General features: G+C 40.2%; 2 protein-coding genes across 2 annotated transcripts in view; one reads left to right on the top strand and one right to left on the bottom strand.

The window, feature by feature from the left end:
* Window positions 1–20,804, top strand: part of LOC127411583 (reticulon-4-interacting protein 1 homolog, mitochondrial-like) — a 180,361-nt gene that overhangs the window by 91,776 nt on the left and 67,781 nt on the right. The gene's annotated exons all lie outside the window — the stretch shown is intronic.
* Window positions 1–20,804, bottom strand: part of LOC127411586 (chloride intracellular channel protein 4-like) — a 67,587-nt gene that overhangs the window by 9,269 nt on the left and 37,514 nt on the right. The window contains exons 2-4 of the mRNA XM_051647283.1: window positions 12,611–12,720; window positions 4,346–4,471; window positions 4,073–4,179 (exon numbers count right to left, since the gene is read on the bottom strand). Coding sequence (XP_051503243.1) covers window positions 4,073–4,179; window positions 4,346–4,471; window positions 12,611–12,720 — 343 coding nt within the window. The remainder of the gene's footprint in view (window positions 1–4,072; window positions 4,180–4,345; window positions 4,472–12,610; window positions 12,721–20,804) is intronic.

Below are 20,804 nucleotides of genomic sequence, written 5' to 3'. Positions count from 1 at the left end.
TTGAACAACTACACTGATGAGCCAAAACATTATGACCAATCTTAGGTGAAGCGAATAACATTGATCATCTCCTAACAAGGGCACATGTCAAGGTCTGGGTAGATTAGTTGGTAAGTGAACAATCAGTTCTCGAAGACAACGTGTTGGATGCAGGAGAAATGGGCAGGAGTAAATGACCTGAGTGACTTTGACAAGGGCCAAATTGTTATAGCCAGACGACTGGATCAGGGAAGTGATGGCACCAGGATGCACCGTGGGGAGACGACAAGCTGGTGGAGGGAGTGTGATGCTCTGGGCAATGTTCTGCTGGGAAACCCTGGGTCCGGCCATTCATGTGGATGTCAATTTGACACGTACTACCTACCTAAACATTGTTGCAGACCAGGTACACCCCTTCATGGCAATGGTATTCCCTGATGGCAGTGGCCTCATTTAGCAGGATAATGTGCCCTGCCACACTGCACACATTGTTCGGGAATGGTTTGAGGAACATGATGGAGAGTTCAAGGTGTTGCCCTGGCCTCCACATTCCCCAGATCTCAATCCGATTGTGCATCTGTGGGATGTGCTGGACCAACAAGTCTGATACACAGCTGCTCCACTTCGCAACTTACAGGACTTGAAGGACCTGCTGCTAATATCTTGGTGCCAGATACTACAGGACACCTTCAGGGGTCCTGTAGCTTTCATGCCTCAGCGGGTCGGTGCTGTTTTGGCAGCACACGGAGGACCAACAGCATATTAGGCAGGTGGTCATAATGTTTTGGCTCACCAGTGTACATTAACCATGGTCCAGCAGAGAATAATCCACCAATTAGAGAACCATGGCAAACAAAGCCAGCGAAATAAGAACAGAAGTGACCGCCCACTCCCATAACGCACTCTGAATGACACAAACGAGTCGATCTCAGTGCACTCTCAAACTACTTATATATTTATGCTTATCAGAATGTTTTGCAATAAACTATATTGTTTCTATACTTAATCAACAATTAAAATCAATGGTTTCACACATTTTCATAGTTTTATATTTGATTACATCATTCGCAATGCTTCATGGGATTGTAGTCCATGCCCTCATGAAAGACAGTAAGTACACAGACTTATACCTTTTGTCTTTTTGTTGGATTTTCAAATAAAACAAAGACTGTAATGTTACGATTCACCTCGCTGCTGGCTGGATTGGTTCATGCTTTACAACTCTTTAAATTGATTTTTTTTTTTTTTTAAAGTCTTTGGGAAAAATGAATGGGAAAAATAATTCCGGAATCCAGATGGCTGAAAAAGTGGGTGGGCACTATTGTGCTCTATAAAGCTCATTTGGTATCTTTGGAGTGCGGGCTTTTGGAAAGAGGGGGCGTGGCTAAGTCAATGGCTCAATGTGCGGAAATTCCAGAATGGTGTAAATCGCTTACAGCTTATCTTATAATATGTCTCTCTTTGAGGTCTTGTAGTCTTTGTCCATTTTACATTTACACTATTGTTTCTGGAACTCAGCCAACTTGAATAGCTATTATATTATATTCCTATAGTATACAATAGTAAAATATGTCTGTCCTAAATTCTTCACTTTCACACATTATTTATGTCTCTTTTTTTTTTCATAAAAGGAAGACCTTTGCGATTCTGTGTATATTTGAAAAACTGTTTCTTTATTCCAGTGGTTCTCAACCTTTTTATGATGAATGCCCCAAACGCCACCGCCCCCCCAAATTGTGTGACATAATTTGAAAGTGGACACTAAACACATGTAAAAACAATAAATACAAAACATATATAAGTTGTAACAAAAATGTATTATATTCCCTCACTCCCCTAACGTAGTCTATGACTAATTTAATACAGCTGAAGTAGTGATATGACAATATTTATTATCAATCTATTTCTGCCTAAAGTACAGTTAGTGTTACTATAGTAAATTCAAGGGTGGTGATGTAGAATTCTGTGCCGAATTCAAATGGCTTCTCACTGATTCTTGCCAAGCTGCAAGTTTAAGAGCTTGAGCTTTACGAGCTTTGGGCTCGCGCTGCTCTGTCAATTGAGCCGTATCTATCTGCAGAGCCATACAAGTGCATTAGCCGAGGTTGTCCCATCTGACGCTGCTAAACCAAATACGTCAAATGCGTCGCTAGACTTCATAATCAGATGAACCGTGGTACAAATGCGTACCAATTCGTATAATTGAGAACAAATTTATATACTCTAAGTCTAGATAAACATTTTAATGCAAAGGAGGAACTTGATGATAGATTTAATTATGACTGATAAACACCCCCCATTTGTAACTTAATGCCCCCCTCTCTACTAATTTGCTCTCAGCACCCCCTGGCATCCTTTGTACGCCCCCGTTGAGAACCCGCTTTATTCTATCATCTCCACATAAATCGAGTAAGCGGACATCTCCTCTGTCACTGCTTGTCATTACCACTGGATGTATAAACCCACAACATTCTTCAGGAGCTACTCTGAGTCCAGTGAGACGGTCAGAGTTCATTTGTAGTGCCCACATAATGCAATAACACAAGAAAATGAGACAAAAACACATAGTTGTAGCACTTCCATATTTATTTAAAATTCCCTTATTTGGACAGTAAAATGTGAAATTGTAAAAGGTGAATTGAAATTTAAAGTGCACAATAATCGCAGTTATCTCAATCGATCAGACAATTATTTAATAATTGTGACAGACCTAAAATCTCTTTTGTCTAAGAATAAAGTCATATGGTTTTCGAACAACATGAGTGAGCAAATGATGACAGAATTTTTATTTATGAACCCCTCTAATGTACCAAGTGATCTGGTGAGAAAGAGACCAGTTTTTTTTTTTTTTGTGATCTATGTTCAGTAATATAGTCTTCTTTGCTATTGTAAAGGGATCTGGAGTTCTTTTAAAGACGACTCAAGTTTGAAAACACTTCTAAATTACATTAGTCTCATCATGCAGTAGATCAGTCATCTGTCCTCTAGAGGCAGAAAGTGTCAGAACTTTAGTGTTTGGTTGCACTTTCACTATAGGGAAAAGTCCCACACCTCACATTCTAATATCAAACCACTGTTTATTAAACGGTTATATCCGTTTATCCCTAAACGGATAAGTCTAAAAATATCAAATAAAACCCTCAGGAATGCAAACTAAAATGCGGTATTTTTTTGACCCAGTGATTTCTCCCTTAGACAGCACTGTCTGCTAGCACTGAGATAATGTTGACAGAATCCAGCTGGAATGGAGAGACAGTTATCACCCTCAGTCAACATTTCACTAGGGTGGAGACTTTTGAAGTTAGTTTATGTTCAGGGTCACTGTTAAAGTATTACTGAGCTGGGGAGTCTTTGAGATTGTGCAGTATTGCATCAAGGCAAATTCCTAGCATACATCATACTAAGGCCAGTTTTACATGACACACCATTAATTAAAATGGTTTAATCACTTATTTCACCCAACAATTTACTTAAAGGGATAGTTCATTAAAACATGAAAATTCCAACATAATTTGCTCACCCTCATGTTGTTCCAAACCTGTGTGACTTCCTTTCTTCTGTGGAACACAAATGGCAGGGTGTTAGGGACTGACAGCACCAATCATCATTCACTTTCATTGTATGGTAAAAAAGACTCAATGAAAGAAAATGGTGACTGAGCCAGTCAGTCCTTAACATTCTGGCTAACATTTCCATGGAACAAAGTCAAATAAGTTTAGAACAACTTGAGTGTGAGGACATTTTTGGGTGAACTTACCCTTTAATGCTAACAGTTACAGTATTTACTCTGAGAGCTGATCCAGCTATCAAATTGTAGGCCTCCCTGCAGCACTAAAGCATGCAAAAGAGCCACTGGATCCCAGGCCTGTGTTATCTAAATTAGTGGCAACACTGTTTTCATACACAACATAAGATGAGGCATAGCAACCATAACAAAGTCTAATATCTCATACACGAGCAATAAGAACTATTTATATGCATTTAAACTGAGCTTATCAAGCATAAGATTATTCCAATGAACAAATGTACACTCAGGCTCATGAATGTACACTTGGTCTTTTGAAGTGTCATACGAGAATGAAATCTTGCTTACCTTCGTTGGCATCAGGTTTGGAGTTTTTGATGAAAGCAGAAAACTTGGCGAATATATCCATGCCTGCAGTGTTGGACTCTGGGTGCCTGGCACTAAGTTTGGAGTATCTGAATGCGTGCGCGCACGCACACACACACACACACACACACAATATCAGTCAAATAAATTCTTAACGTTTGATATGTGGCCCTTAACCTTTTGACATTGCGACTGACAGGCATGTGGTAGTATAGTTGGAGACACTCAAATTCACAAACACACACTTTCACTCACTTTGGAGGGCAGAGAACGTCCTCTAGGAACTCTTCAATCTTGTTGACATCTGTCTTGACTTCTCCATTAAAGGTGATGAAGGGAGGGTGAGTTCCTGGGGCCAGATTCTGCAGATCAGCTGGTTTTCTACAAAGAAGAAAAACATTGTTAAGTAACATTATAACAAGTAAGGAATAATGTACACTCATCCGGTTGTTTATTTTGCAATAAGCTGACTGTAAATTATTTCTGCTTATTACATGGCTACTAACCAAAAACAATGTGTTGAAATTTTGTGAGAAAAATAGATAAAAATAATTTGCTGAACAGCTGAATTCCACCTCCAATTTGTGCTGGATTTCTGTTGGTGTTAATTTTGTAAATAATGACCATCTGACTGCTCAGTATCCAGCTTATTACAAGACTACTTGCCAAATACATAAATAAATGCACATTAAACATTGACTTGAGTTAGCTTCCTTGTAGAGATGGCACAGTGATCCGAAAAGCAGGAAAGATGACCGGTTTGATATCACTTAACCCCTGAATGTGTGGTTGTTACTCAGAAATATCAGACTGCTAGATGGCACCATTGATCAGACAGAATAGAGCATTCAAGAGACCCGTGTTATAAACATTAGTGTAGGTGAGGCATATTTTTTTGTTTACATATTTGCACCTCTCTTAACTCAAAATACAAAGACAACTAAGCATTGTTCCCACACTTTTTGAGCAATGCATGTAAATGAATTTTCCATGACCTTTACAGTCATTTGCAATTACAAAATAAAGATTTTTTTTAAATCATTCAAAACTTGCAATGAATCGTTCATACCAATTTGTGATCTGGTTCAACCAATTCACTGAAATTAAGAAAATATTAAAAAAAAATAATAATAATAAATCACAAATCAAACATCACTATGGCTTGCAAGCACGTTTCAGTATAAAATATTTTTACAATTTTTCACTGGATATTCTGTTGTGTAGAGCAGAGAATAACTAGAAAAATTCATATTGCTATTTAAATTTCCATGACCTTTCTAGGCCTGGAAAACTATTTTAAAATTCCCTGATATTTCCAGGTTTTCCAAGTTTGTGGAAACCCAGTATGAGTTAACTATTTGCTGGTTAATTTCCCTGAAAAGTGTTAACACTGTGACGCTATCAAAACGCTTGTCTGTTTGAGCATTTGGTCACACTAGTGTAGGGGTGCTCACACTTCTGTGGCATGAGATCAACTTTTCATAATGCTATTATAGCCAGATCTACTATGCAGGCAGTGTTGTCACAATACTAAAATGTCAGTAGTTGCCACCAATACCAGAGAAATTGGACAATTCTCGATACCAAAACTACTACTAATTCTAACTAGTTTTTTTATTAGGTAAACATTGTTTCAAGTTCTCAAAAAAATAAGAACCAAGAACTTTTTTTAATAAAAAAAGAAACAAATTAAGAAAACAATACTTAAAGTTTCTAACAGCAGTATCAGTTATTCTAGTAAATACTTAATAACTGATATATTTAACAACATAGACATTAAGTCCTAATGCACAGATCTGATATTTTGATACAAAGATCGGTGTTTATGTTAACTTTAGACAGAACTGACAGTGTTTCGATTGATAGCTCGCCAAGACAGGCATTTTCAGTTGTATTTGACCATCATGCAGGAGCGCGGTGGTGTGAATTTCTGAAATGTAGGATAGCAGGGGAAGAGTCATTTATATTCATGAGGAAAACTGACCTTGTATTGGACGATTCAGTAATATTTATTAGGAAAGCACTACCTGAGTGGTTGGAGAAAGGGTAAACTCTACCCCTTACCAATCAGGTAGAGCTTTCCTCATAAATATGAATGAGATTTCCCCTACCATCCTACGTTTTGAAAATCCACACACGGGGGAGCTGAAATTAGGAAATGAAAAGCGATCTTTAAAATTATCCTTATTTGTGTACTCTCTCTCTACTCGCTTTCCTTTTTGAACTGTTAATGACCTCGACCAGTAGTTGTCTTAATAAGCACCCCTGCACCAGTGGCACAATTACATTACACCTTTAATAATTAACTACTGATTGAAAAGCGATGACCGTACAACTGATCTCAACAAATAAGTTCAGATTGAAAATCAACCTCTCAAATCTGACATGAGACCACACCCATGAAGACTGTCTGTAGAAATGTTTTTTACAGAAAACTATAACAGGAAGCCAGCATGGCCGAGGCCATTTTATGAATTGCTTTTCTTTAGAATGCAGGGTGATGAGATACCCTCAGGGAACACACACACAATCCTCACTATACAGGGGTTTTCCAAAGCCCTCCAAGCCAAACACACACACTCACATACCCACTCTTACACAGAGCTGCCAAGAGTATTTGAGTAAATAGGATAGATGTTTGTGTGGCACAGTTACACAACCTATCAATAGAAAAGTTTTTGAATTAAGGCTACAGGCAATGTGACCTGCAGTGAAAGCTCAACACACATGTGGGTTCAGGAAAAGAGAGGGTTTATCTCCCATGTGGCCCTGCAGACAGGAACACTCTGATCTTACCAACCACAACAACAGGAAATGACCTCACACCTCTGGCATGAACACAAGGAGCACCCTATCCCTCGCTGTGGCACGAGGAAAGGGTAAGTGGGAGAGAAAAGGGGCAGAGAGAATGTGTGTTTAGAATAAAGAACGAAATAAGGAACAAAAAAAAACAAACGAACAAAAGAAAACATCTCCGGTTACATATGTAACCTCGGTTCCCTGAGATGTAGGGAACGAGACATCACATCGCTGACACTTATGGGAAAAACTCCTTTTCTCCGATTTCTGAACTCCTATTGGATCACGCCAATTCAGATGCAACTGAACTGAGTCAATGGTGTTCGTGTCCGCTCAGCCAATGACAATGAGCACGAGGAGCTTTCTATATAAGCGGGCGGCATAACGCCATCAGTCAGAATTTATCGACTGAAAGCGGCAGCTGAGCCACCTAATAGTGAGATCCGGTAGCGACGGCTAGCTACGTGATGTCTCGTTCCCTACGTCTCAGGGAACCGAGGTTACATACGTAACGGAGACATTCCCTTTTGATTTCGGTCACTTACATCATGGGCAGGACATGAGATTGTGTCATAAAGATACAAAGCTTAGCTTATAGTAAGCATATAAATAAATAAATCTCACCCTGACAGTTCTGAGGGGGCGAGGTAACAAGCACATTCGCATCGCTCAGTAGTGGGATGCTTTGCCTTTAAGAGGGCTCCAAGCGGACCTAGTAGAGCACAGCCAGGTGCACAGTCCGGTAGTGAAACAGCTGAGTTCCACAAAGGGAAACACAGTGCATATCTATCTTTTGACCAGAGAATGAGTGTCTAAGGCTTGACCGAGACACAAGTATATTAATGTATTTGTGTGGGAAACAGTAAATATATATTCAAGCGGTATGGCCCAAGTGTGGCACTGCTTTACATTCGAATGTCTAAAGCACAGCCGAGACATGAGATACTGCATGTAGTGTAATTAGGCAGTATAAACGAAGTATGACGGCGCTTAACATGAAGGGCCGAGTCTTGCATTGTTGCACAAGCATATGCGGTCTGGAAACAAAGTGAATTCATTGAGTTCTCGAAGCGGACCTTAGAACACAATGAATTAATGCTGCTGCACAGACAATAACTGTGAAGTCACCGAATGCACGTCAATGTTATAAAATCGTGCAAAGGTGCTGGGTGAAGCCCAACCTGCTGCCAGGCAGATTTCTTGTATGGAAACACAATTTTCCCATGCCCAAGAGGTGGCCATACCTCTCGTTGAGTGAGCCTTAATGCCAATAGGACATTGGGTTCCCTGAGATTTGTATGCCAGTGTTATAGTGTCGACAATCCAATGTGACAGTCTCTGCTTTGAGACTGGCATGCCTTTCGAGCGACCTCTGAAACAGACAAAAAGCTGGTCCGTTTGTCTAAACTGGCTCGTGCGGGACACATAGGTGTGTAGCGCTCTGACTAGACAGAGCGTATGGAAGCGCGTTTCTCTTCTGACTGGAAGGGCGGGGGCGGGGGGGGGGGGGGGTAAAAGGCTTGTAAAGTGACTACCTGCACCTTAAAGGGGGGTAGAGAGCACTTTGGGAATATAACTTTTTCGGTCTCGGCAAGGCTCTAGATTCGCTCGGACCGAATTCCAAACAGGAGCTGTGTGTTGAGAATGCCCGCAGATCACTCACCCTCTTAACGGATGCCAGGGTAAGTAAGAGAGCTGTTTTAAAGGAAAGAGAACACAGATCGATAGTCTCGATCGTTTCAAAGGGGGCTTTAGTCAGCGCGGCATTGTGGTCGCGATGCAAAGTTCTATGAACATGGTCGGATCGGGACCGGATTCATCCATTTTTGTTTTTAAAGAATTTTGGCCTGGTAGACCTGGAGCACTGCCATCATGTACAAGGCGGCACCAGCTTGCCCAACTATATTATAGGCGTGTCCCACTAGTGCCTAAGTAAGCCGGCATGACTTAGACGGGAGCAGTGGGCGGGATCTCAAGCCAGCTTGAGTCGAGGGACATAAGTTGGCTGCTACCGCCTGTTCAACGGGGGAAGCAAGCTATATCCCATTTGGTCTCTGCAGTTGACGGATGTAAAAGCTGCTGTATTGGAGAGGGGCAGCCTCGCCGAGTATGGTGAACTCCACGATTTGGAGAGTTCAGCGTGGCCCTCAGGAAAAAATGGGCCAGGTCTATGCGGGGTGGTCTTAGTTTGGCGACCCGGCAAAAAACCGAGAACAAGTTGGCTCTAACGGAGGTGACCATTCGAGCTCCAGCTCGTCTATAGCCTTAGTGAGAATGCGGACAAGCTCCGCATCCACCGTCGAAGAACGGTCTCCGCCTTTTAGGGGGGGAGAAGCAGCGTCCTCTAATGATGCGGACAAGCTGACAGTGTCTGAAGCCGTGAGAGATAAGGCGTCGTCATTGTCCTCTTCTCCAAGTTCACTGCTGCCGAACTGCACGAGGATGGAAGCGCTGTCGGTCGCATTTCCTTTTATCTTGTTTTGTTCAAGGTTTCAAGTATAAGGGTATGCATCGTGACATTTTTGATGTTGATGTCAACAACAAAAGTGACAGGAAGTTTTCTCTCCCCCATTTTAACAATTTAAGATAATATTTATTTATATGAGCCCATTCATGTTTCCTAATTTCAAACATCATTCAAATAGAACATACATATTACACAAGAGGAAAGGCTCCTCATTAGGCTACCATGGTTAGGTCAATGTAGCTAGTCTTAAATAATAGTAATAATAATAATAATAAATTATAGTATGTATGAAAAAAAAAACTTGCTGAAATACATTTTGAAACTTTAACTACAATTGCCACTGTTGATATAAATATGAGGTCTTATAGATTCTACCTTTAGATTATTTAATATGAAACTATGACATTTTGTCAAAATATAACAGTTAATTTTACTCATGTAAAATCATGAAACAATTTTGTACAGGTGATGAAGTTTAATAAAAAAAAATAAAAAAAACAGTGTTGCTCTTTTCCTCATCAGTGCTGTTTGGCATGTCGGGTCTGCCTACTGTTTGAGCAGAGGTGTATAGTAAAAAAGTACAAATACTTCATTATTGTACTTAAGTACAGTTTTTTAATATTTGTACTTGAGTATAAATATTTCTTTGGACTTTCACTTTACTACATTTTGAAGAGAAAATTGATACTTTTACTCCAATAAATTTCTCCAGACCCTTTCGTTACTTTTGCAACTGAACACCTAAAAAAATAAAATAAAGTAACAGCAGTACGTGCAAAATGTATGCAGATCGGCGATAGTGATGTGTGATTTGTTGAAAGAATCATTTGAGTCGAATCATTTACATTTGATTCCTTTGAACTGAACAAAAAGATTCAAGAAGCAGTCTGAATGATTCGTTTTGCAAATCACGAATCTCAATCAAAATCACAAGCGAAGTGCGTTCCGTCATCTGTCTCCACTGGGGAGGACAAGAAACTGCTCATGTGAGTTAATAATTTTTTTCTTCGACTAATTAAATTGATAAGTTTAGGCTTAAACATTATGAAAGCTGTGAAATAATGAAGTTATGTGCGATCAGTCTCCCGCCTTTCCAGGAGACCTGTTCATATAAAAGTCAAACACATGCGTTTACATTTTACATTTAAACAAGATATGATGTGTATGAATAATTAACAGCACTCATGAAAATGTCCAACAATATTTATTTTTATATTTTATGAAGATGTGAATGGTATTTGCCAAAGCAAAACTAGTTTTCTGGTGGTTGCTAAAGTGTTATATTTGCTTTGTAGCACATTTATGCTACAGTATATGGTAACTAGGGTTTTCTGGATGGTTGCTAGGGCATGCTATGCAGTTATCAAGGTGATCTCTATGTGTTTTGGCGCATTGCTACAGTATGTGGTTGCCAGGTTGTTACTATGCTGTTGCCAAGTTGTTTTCTGTGTTTTTTGCTCATTGCTTTGCAGTAGACAGGGTGTTCTAGGTGGTTGTCAGGTTGTTGCTATGCTGTTAAGTTGTTTTAACTGCGTTTCAGCACATTGCTATGCAGTTGCCGGGGTGTTCTGGGTGGTTGCTTATTAGCCCCATAATCCTATAAATTCTGATGTGACTTGAATGTACCATTAAAGGGATGGTTCCTTTAAAAATGAAAACTCTCATAATTTTCTCACACTCATTCGATCCAAGATGTGTATGATTTTAATTTTTTTTTCTGCAGACCACAAACAAAAAAAAAAGATTTTCAGAAGAATATTGCTGTTATGTAGATCAATTCGATGTAAGTGAATTATGGCCAGACCTATAAAGCTCCAAAAAGCACATAAATGCAGCATAAGAGTAATCCATAAGACTCCAGTGGTTTCATCAACGTCTTCTGAACGGATCAAATTGGTTTTTGGGTTAGAATAGACCAAAATATAACTCCTTTTTTTACTATAAATTTTGACATTAGCAGTCTTCTTGGCAATCAGGATTTCAAGTTAGATTCCACTTCCTATAGCGCCACCTAGGGCTCTGTGCATGCATCAAGCACTAGAAAGTGAAATCAAGCTTGAAATCATGATTGTGCCTAGAGATTGCAATGGCAAGATATACAGTGAAAATGAGTTACAATTTGGTTTGTTTTCACCCAAAACCAACTGAATTGCTTCAGAAGACATGGATTTAACCACTGTAGTAGTATGGATAACTTTTTGCTACCTTAATGTGCTTTTTGTAGCTTGAAATATCTGATCACCATTCACTTGCATTTAATTAACTTATAGAGATTAAATATACTTCTAAAATCTTTGTATGTGTTCCGCAGATGAAAGAAAGTCATACAGATCTGGGATGGCTTGAGGGCGAGTAAATGATGAGCACCACCAATCAAATAAGTTGCCATGGCTTTAATGAACTGTTCCATAATTTATGCAATACTTATGTAAATTTAACATCAGTTACTTTAATACTTTTACTTAAGTCCTTTTCTCATGAGCTACTTTAACTTTTTCCATGAAGGTATCTTTACTTTTACTCAAGTATGACAAATGGATACTTTATACAACACTGTGTTTGAGAGATTTGACATGACTTCCTCCGGAACGCTTTAAACTAGAAAAGTCTCACTAGAATTTAAATTGGACACATCAGTTTTGAGGTCTGTGCGCCACATTATTGAGGGAGGCCCGGCTGTCGTGCGCGCACCAGAGAGCAGAGCAGAGCAGCTCATTAGCGCGAGCTGGTTCAGTCACACTCGCGTGGAAGCTTTAAATCGCGCTGCGAAAATATTGCAGTGCAGATGAGAAGCCTTTAGCTGAATGAGAGATTATCATTACATTTGCCTTGGCAGTCCTAAATAGGCTATCACTTGGGCGGCCGCTGAAAAATCTTCAATGGGAGAACCATGGCATTGTTCTTTCCCTGCTGTCCACAACCCAGTCCGAATAGACCTGCGACCCAATTTTGGGTTGCGATCCACCAGTTGAGAAACACCAATCTCTTAGCCTGAGAGCGTTTCTCAGTGTCAAGCTTCTTAGAGGGTTTTCTAGGTAAAGGAATTTGCATACAGGTAAATATGTTCAAATTTTTAGCTAGTAACCTCTTATATGAAAGGTTCTCTATACATGAAGTTTATCATTCTTTCAGTTATCATGGCCCTTACCCTCTTTACCACCAAATTATATAAAATTTTGTTATGTACTGCAATAATCCCTAACTGCAGTCCTTTAGAATCTCCCTAACAGCTCTGTTGACCACAAAGCACACACCTCTTCAGGTCCACAGTAGTGACATTGAAGACCACACCCTTCAGCCACAGGATCATGAAGAGACGCTGAGAAAATGGACAATTCCCAATACTCTCACCATCACTGCCCGCCTGAGAGAGAGAGACAGAGAAATACATATTAAAAAATCATTAAAATCACCAAAACTGTCATCATTCCAGTGAGTTCCAATGTAAATAGCTCAATATCTTCTAAAATTCCAAAAGTGAACATTTTGCAATCACAAGAAAGAATGCTAAACAATCATAATCTCCATGTTATTTATTTGGCTTAAAGACTGAGATTCACTTCAGTCCTGCTTTCAACACACATACAAAACAGACATTAATAGCAGAAGGGTGAGCTGACCCCGGACTTAAAAATGTGTCTGCCATTTCCAGAACAACGGCCCTATGATAACCCAATGAATAGGTGGAGAGACAACATTTTACAGTATTACACACTGTCTCTGTGTGTGTGTCATTTCAATACCACCATGAAGAACACAAGATCCTAAAAGTCCTGAGCATGTACAATCCTGAATATAAACTTGTTTGTACATAGGATCAATTATAACTGTGACGCATGTTTGTTATGAATGTATGTCAATGAAAGTTTTGGCAATGTACACCCATCATGCCACTAAAAGGTTTGGAATCTTAAATCTTCAGTGAGCAAGTGTGTCTGTGAACATTTCTTGAAAGACATGAATTCCACAGTAGAGATATCACCATATTTCCCTAAATGAGCCCACCCCGCTCCTCCTCTCTCTACTGAATACCACACTCAATGTGAGCTCTAACAACTAGCCTTCATGTGTTCTTGCTCTCACCCCTCCTTTTCCACATAAACACTCTAAAGAAACCACATCTTTTCATGTCGTTTCTATGACTCTGTTATGTCACGTGTCAGCTTGAGCTCATAGCTGGACTTGAATCTCGGTCCTCCGACTCCAAGACCAACGCTCTACAAGGTGAGCTACCGTGTAAGCTATTCATGTTGGAATAAGTGTATATATGTAGGTGGGTCTGTAATAAAAGCATTAAAATGTATCGTTTTGCAAAAGATGCATTTGAGCTGGGTCTGAGTAATAGAGAGAAAAAAATAAGTATTTATAAAGTCATAATCAGCCATTAAAATCATGATTTGAGTGAAAGTGAATAAAACGCAGTTGTTTTAGCGCTTCTGGTGTTCATTTCACCTGGAAACTGCACAGAATTGTACCTGGAGATACATTTAACAAGTTTTGCAAAAATGTAAATAGAGTCATGCTTTCACTATGAGAAGTTGTTATTAGCACGTTTAGCCTTACTTAAAGGAATGTTCCGGGTTCAATACAAATTAAGCTCAATCGACAGCATTTCAGAATCAGAATCAGAATGAGCTTTATTGCCAAGTATGCTTACACATACAAGGACTTTGTCTTGGTGACAGGAGGTGTCCAGTGTACAACAATACAAAAACAATATAAAAACAGCAGGAAGACATAGATAATAAAAAAATAAAAAATAAAAAAAATTATACACATACGTACAGACACACATACTTGCGTACACACATACACATGGGTACTGCAAATCTAATACAATCTGTTATGTACAGTGTAAATACAAATCTGTTATGTACAGTGCAAATGTTTTTTTGTTTTTTTTTCTCAGAGGAATGAAATGGCAGAGGAGGTTGGATGTGTTGGATAAATATAAAAAAGACTAAACTGTGTACTGCACATAGTTATTGCTCAATGGGGCAATTTAACTGTTCATGAGATGGATAGTCTGAGGGAAAAAAACTGTTCCTGTGCCTGACGGTTCTGGTGCTCAGAGCTCTGAAGCGTTGGCCAGAAGGCAACAGTTCAAAAAGGTAGTGGGCAGGGTGAGTGGGGTCCAGAGTGATTTTTCCAGCCTTTTTCCTCACTCAGGAAGTGTATAGTTCTTGAAGGGGGGTCAGGGGGCAATCAATAATCATCTCAGCAGTCCGAACTGTCCTTTGTAGTCTTCCGATATCCGATTTCGTAGCTGAACCAAACCAGACAGTTATTGAAGTGCAGAGGACAGACTCAATGACTGCTGAATAGAACTGTATCAGCAGCTCCTGTGGCAGGTTGAATTTCCTCAACTGGTAAAGAAAGTATAACCTCTGCTGGGCCTTTTTCACAGTGGAGTCAATGTGTGTCTCCCACTTCAGGTCCTGTGAGATGGTAGTGCCCAGGAACCTGAAAGACTCCACTGCTGCCACAGTGCTGTTTAGAATGGTGAGGGGGATCAGTGTTGGGGTGTTCTACAATCATCTCCACCGTTTTGAGCATGTTCAGCTCAAGGTTGTTTTGACTGCACCAGACAGCCAACTGTTCAACCTCCCTTCTGTATGCAGACTCATCGTTATCTCAGATGAGGCCGATGACAGTAGTGTCATCTGCAAACTTCAGGAGCTTGACAGAGGGGTCCTTGGCGATGCAGTCATTGGTGTAGAGGGAGAAGAGTAGTGGGGAGAGCACACATCCCTGGGGGGCACCAGTGTTGATTGTACAGGTGCTGGAAGTGAGTTTCCCCTGTCTCACAAGCTGCTGCCTGTCCATCAGAAAGCTGGTAATCCATTGCCAGATAGACAAGGGAACAGAGAGTTGGTGTAATTTATTCTGGAGTATAGCTGGGATAATGGTGTTGAAAGCCGAACTGAAGTCCACAAAAAGGATTCTTGCATATGTCCCTGGTCTGTCCAGATGTTGCAGGATATGATGCAATCCCATGTTGACTGCACCATCCATAGACCTGTTTGCTCGATAAGCAAATTGAAGGGGATCTAGAAAGGGTCCAGTGATGTTCTTCAGGTGGGCCAACACCAGTCTCTCAAATGATTTCATGACCACAGACGTCAGGGCGACAGGTCTGTAGTCATTAAGTCCTGTGATTTTTGGTTTCTTTGGGATGGGGATGATAGTGGAACGTTTGAAGCAGCATGGGACTTCACACTGCTCCAGTGATCTATTGAAGATCTGTGTGAAGATGGGGGCCAGCTGGTTAGCACAGGATCTAAGACATACAGGTGAAACGCCATCTGGGCCCTGTGCTTTCCTTATCCTTTGTAGTTGAAAGACGCGGCTCACATCATCTTCACAGATCTTAAGTGCAGGTTGAGTAGCAGGAGGGGGGTTGCAGGAGGTGTTGGTGTTTGTGTGAAGTGAAGGTCAGAGTGGGTGTGGGGTGTGAGACTGGGCCTTTCAAATCTACAGTAGAACACATTCAGGTCGTCAGCCAGTTGTTGGTCCACCACAGGGTTGTGGGCAGGAGTCCTGTAATTCATAAGTTGTTTCATGCCACTCCACAGTGATGCAGGGTCGTTAGCGGAAAACTTGTTTTTCGGCTTCTCAGAGTATCTTTTTTTAGGCACTCTGATTGCCTTATTCAGTGTGTTCCTGGCCTGATTGTACAAGACTTTATCCCCACCTCTGTACGCATCCTCTTTGGCCTGACGAAGCTGCCTGAGTTCCGCTGTAAACCATGGTTTGTTGTTGTTAAATGTTAAATAAGTCCTAGTAGGAATGCACTTATCCTCACAAAAACTGATATATGATGTAACAGTATCTGTGAGCTCGTCCAGATTGGTGTCTGCAGCCTCAAAACACTCCAATCAGTGCAGTCAAAGCAGGCTTGTAGTTCCAGCTCTGCTTCGTTGGTCCATCTCTTTACAGTCCTTAATACAGGCTTAGTAGATTTTAATTTCTGTCTGTAGGTTGGAAGAAGATGAACCAGACAGTGATCAGATAGTCCCAAAGCTGCTCTAGGAACAGAGCGATAAGCATCCTTTATTGTTGTGTAGCAGTGATCCAATATATTTCTGTCTCTGGTTGGGCATGTAATGTGCTGTTTGTATTTGGGCAGTTCACTTGTGAGGTTTGCTTTGTTAAAATCCCCAAGAATAATAATAACTGAGTCCGGGTATTGTTGTTCCATGTCTGTGATTTGATCAGTCAGCTGTTGCAGCGCTGTGTTCAAACACGCGTTTGGTGCGATAAACACACTCACCAGAATAAACGAGGAAAACTCCCGCGGTGAGTAGAAAAGCTTACAGTTAATAAAGAGCGCTTCCAAATTAGGACAGCACATCCTCTTTAACGTTGTTACATCTGTACACCAACTTTCATTGATGTAAAAGCATGTTCCACCGCCTCTCGTTTTCCCCGTTAACTCCGCGTTGCGATCCGCTCTGAACAGCTGAAAGCCCGGCAGATGTAACGCACTGTCCGTAATGGATTCACTCAGCCAGGTTTTTGTGAAGCACAAGGCAGCAGAGTTTGAAAAGTCCTTGTTTATGCGGGTGAGGAGATGTAGTTCGTCCGTTTTGTTAGGGAGAGAGCGGAGATTTGCTAGATGAATGCTTGGCAGCATTGTTCGAAAGCCGTGCCAACGGAGCCTGACCAGCGCACCGGCTCGTCTCCCTCGCCTGCGTCTCACAGCGCGTTTAAACAACACAGCCGCGCCGCCGACTAGAATGTCAAACAAAACGTCCGAATATTCAAAATCCAGGAAAATATTGACTGGTGTATGCTGTCAAATATTCAGCAGTTCGTCTCTGGTAAAACTGACTGAAAAAAGATTACTAAACACAGGACAAACTAACAAAAATAACAAAACAATAGAAGCACTCCACACCGAGGCGGCCATCCGCGGCGCCATCATGATGTAATTACACCATCATTTGTGGCATAATATTGATTACCACAAAAAGAAATGTTGTCTTGCCCCTCCTTTTCTTAAAAAAAAAAAAAAGCAACAGCAAAAATCTCGTTTAGAGTGGGCACCTCACACAGTGAATTGGGCAATTTCAGAATGGTAAAACTCACTTTTCAAAAGCATAGCCAGAGGATGTAAACAATATGATTTTATTGTGATAAAATCACTTACTAATATTTTCTGTGTAAAGTTATAGCCAAGTTTACAACTTCGTTGCCATGACAATGCAATGCCAACAAACCCTAAAACCCCAAAATGACTGCAAAAATGTCAATTTAAACAATTTTACAGCTCAAATAATACATGAGTTTGAAGAATTAATGTAAGTTTTATAAAATTATAAGCTTGAGATTTCTGGCTCTAACCCCTCCAAAAATTGGCCACAATCACGTTTATTGGCCATATTCACTTCCATTGTAAGTGCCTCACAGTAGCACAGATTTTTGCTTTTTTCAGGAAAAGGAGGGACAAGTCGAAATACATTTTTGTGGTAATCAACATTATGCCACAAATGATGTCGATTGAGCTTAACTTGTATTGAACCCGGAATATTCCTTTAACTTTTAAAATTCTGATAATTGCCATTTTCTTTTATTACTCTGCATTACTTTTTCATTTTATTTTATTTTCATTTTGTGCCATTGATATTTCATTTTATTTGTTAAGTTCACTTGATTATTTGCTTGTTATTAGAGAGAACGATATCATAAAATTGAGAAAGCACCATTTAACAAAATATATCCTGTGCCATACAAGAAATTTATTACACAATAATAGGTCTATTAAGGATTTTAGCACATACTCAAGAGTAATAAAATTCAAAGAGCAGCACTGATAGGTGAAGCCTTTTTCCTCAGCTGTGTATTGTTAGTTTTCATGTTATCTGGATTTGCATGTTGAAATTAATCCAGCAGCATAGACTGTAATGCCCACTAAAGAATAGGAGACTTTTCTAGGGAGTTCTCTCCCTTTCTCTTTCATCTCTCTCTCGGTCTCTCTCTCATTCAGTTACCCTGCTGATATCTCTTTTTCACATTCTCTCTATCTCTGTGGTGAACAAAAGCTTTACCTCTGTTCAGTTCTCTTTGTGGCAGGTATATCTGCTATTGACTCAATGTTCAGTTTGAGTGCTTCTCTTGTTTGTAGTATAGTGGTAAATTTTATTTAACATAAAACATTACACACTTTATCTTTCAATCAAATATAAACCGATGCTATTCTGCGAAAGAAAAATAAAACACTTATTCAGTGAGGTAAAAGTCTAGATTAAATGACTCAAGATGTTTCATTGATTCCTGATCTGCAGCTCTTAAATGAAAGATGCTTAATGTAAGAGTCACATCAGTTGGGGGGAACAGAAACAGTGTATCTCACAGGGCAGAGACGGACCACTTGTATTATAATGAATGAGAGAAATTAGACTGCCCAGTGGATTTAGAAAAGGAAGTTCCATCTTACAGGTAAAAGAGACAATCACTTTTGATACAAAAACATTGCCTTTCAGTCAACTTGAGAATGCATATGCGCATTAGCTGGGCCAGTCTGAACAATAGCGTTTTTTCCGTGATCTAAGCTAAAGCACAATTTACGATATCATTATTGCCAGACTTTGCTCATTTTAAATATGTTCTCTGATCGTAATCTTGACCAACCATTTTGGAGATTTCGGTCTTTCCCTATTCAAGTAAATATCAATACTTTTATGCCGCTTGTTTACATTGAAAACAACTGCCCGGCCTGCCTGGGAGCATTCCAAAGATGGCCGCGAGTGGACTAACTTGCTTTGAAAGGGACTTTGCACAGGGTCAGAGAACCAAGTTTACATACACTTAAGAAAATGGTTTATTCCAGGGTTTTTGCAGAAAGCGGCATTCTGCAACGTCATGTAAACTAGAACGCTGATTTCCTTAAGCCCCTTAAGGGATTAAGAGGAAGCAGTTTAACAACAAGCACTCTCTCTGAGCTTAACGCACAAGTGGCGTTCTGATGGGTGTTTGAAGAGTGCATGTGCGTTGAACAGACCGGATAACAAAAGTCATAGGATGGAGCCCAACAATAAGTCAACACAGCGGAAAAAATGCAAAATTTTTGGGAGTACAATGAAAAAAAAAAAAAAAAAAAACCACAGACTATAAACTATACCCATTTATACACACCAATGTAAAGTTTTATGTAACAGGGAAACCCCACTACTGCATTGCAATTCCACTGCAGATTGGCGAAAGTAAGGGAAATCACAGTATTAATGAAAGCATTGAAGAACATTTTTATTCAGAACAACAGCACTCTACATATATATATTTCTAGTAATATATTTATTTTGTAATTTCTTCAATTTCATGCTTCTGGGTAAATTGAGCTTTTATTTTGGCAGCAAGCAGAATCAAGGACTTTTAGTTTGTATGTTTTGTTCCAAGATGACAGCTTCCCTATTTTAGTTCACTATATGCTTAATGTGCTTATCAAACCACTAAAGGCTGTGATTTATTTAAATACAGTAAATATACTCCATGTGCTGCACGCTTTACAGCAAATGAGTACTCTGCTGTTTGTCATCTCTTACACACAAAGAGCATGCGATCAGTATGAATGCCGGCTTCACACACTCATTTTAATGCGCACGCCATATGGAGATTGTATATTTATTTATTTACATCCCAGCCTTGTGGTTTCATCATTATACTTGGGCATATCATAATTTTATTTAAAAATTTTTTGGACTCAAGATGGCGCCGAGTATGGATGCTGCGTTACGAGCTCCGACACAACATGGTAGTGTTTTGTTTGTTTTGTTTACAATTCTTATGTTTTTTGTCTTGGATGTTGTCTGCCTTATTGTCTACGACAGACAAACACTTTTGGTACATTGGTTCAGCAATTACACACCGTAAACCGGACTTAAAATTCCTCAATGCCGACCCGCTGTTTACAAACACGCAAGCAGAGCCCTTTGTCTGGGCTGCACGGCCGCGGAAACGCAGGAGGAAAAGGGGAAACAGAGCCGGCGTTCTCAGAGTAAGACGCCGCGCAAATCGACCCCCGCTACCCAGTATTCTACTGGCAAACGTTCAGTCTCTGGATAACAAGCTCTGCAAGCTGAAAGCGCGGATCTCTTTCCAACGAGAGACTGCTGCATCATCTGCCTTACGGAAACTTGGATGTCTGCGGAGATTCCAGACTCAGCCATTGAACCCGCGGGGTTCTCCGTGCACCGAGCGGACAGAGCGAAAGACCTCTCAGGTAAAAGCAGAGGTGGTGGTGTATGTTTTATGATCAACAAATCCTGGTGTGATCAGAGGAACGTACATTCTCTCAAGTCTTTCTGCTCTCCTGATCTGGAATTTCTCATGCTTCTGTGTCGACCATTCTGGCTACCGAGGGAATTCACAGTGGTCATTATCTCTGCTGTGTACATCGCCCCACAAGCCAACACAGACCGGGCACTCAAGGAACTGTACGGGAGTATA

The sequence above is a fragment of the Myxocyprinus asiaticus genome, chromosome 20, assembly GCF_019703515.2.
Source record: "Myxocyprinus asiaticus isolate MX2 ecotype Aquarium Trade chromosome 20, UBuf_Myxa_2, whole genome shotgun sequence".
Classification (NCBI taxonomy): domain Eukaryota; kingdom Metazoa; phylum Chordata; class Actinopteri; order Cypriniformes; family Catostomidae; genus Myxocyprinus; species Myxocyprinus asiaticus.
Note: the sequence above shows the minus strand (reverse complement) of the source record. Positions and strands in the feature narration are given on the sequence as shown.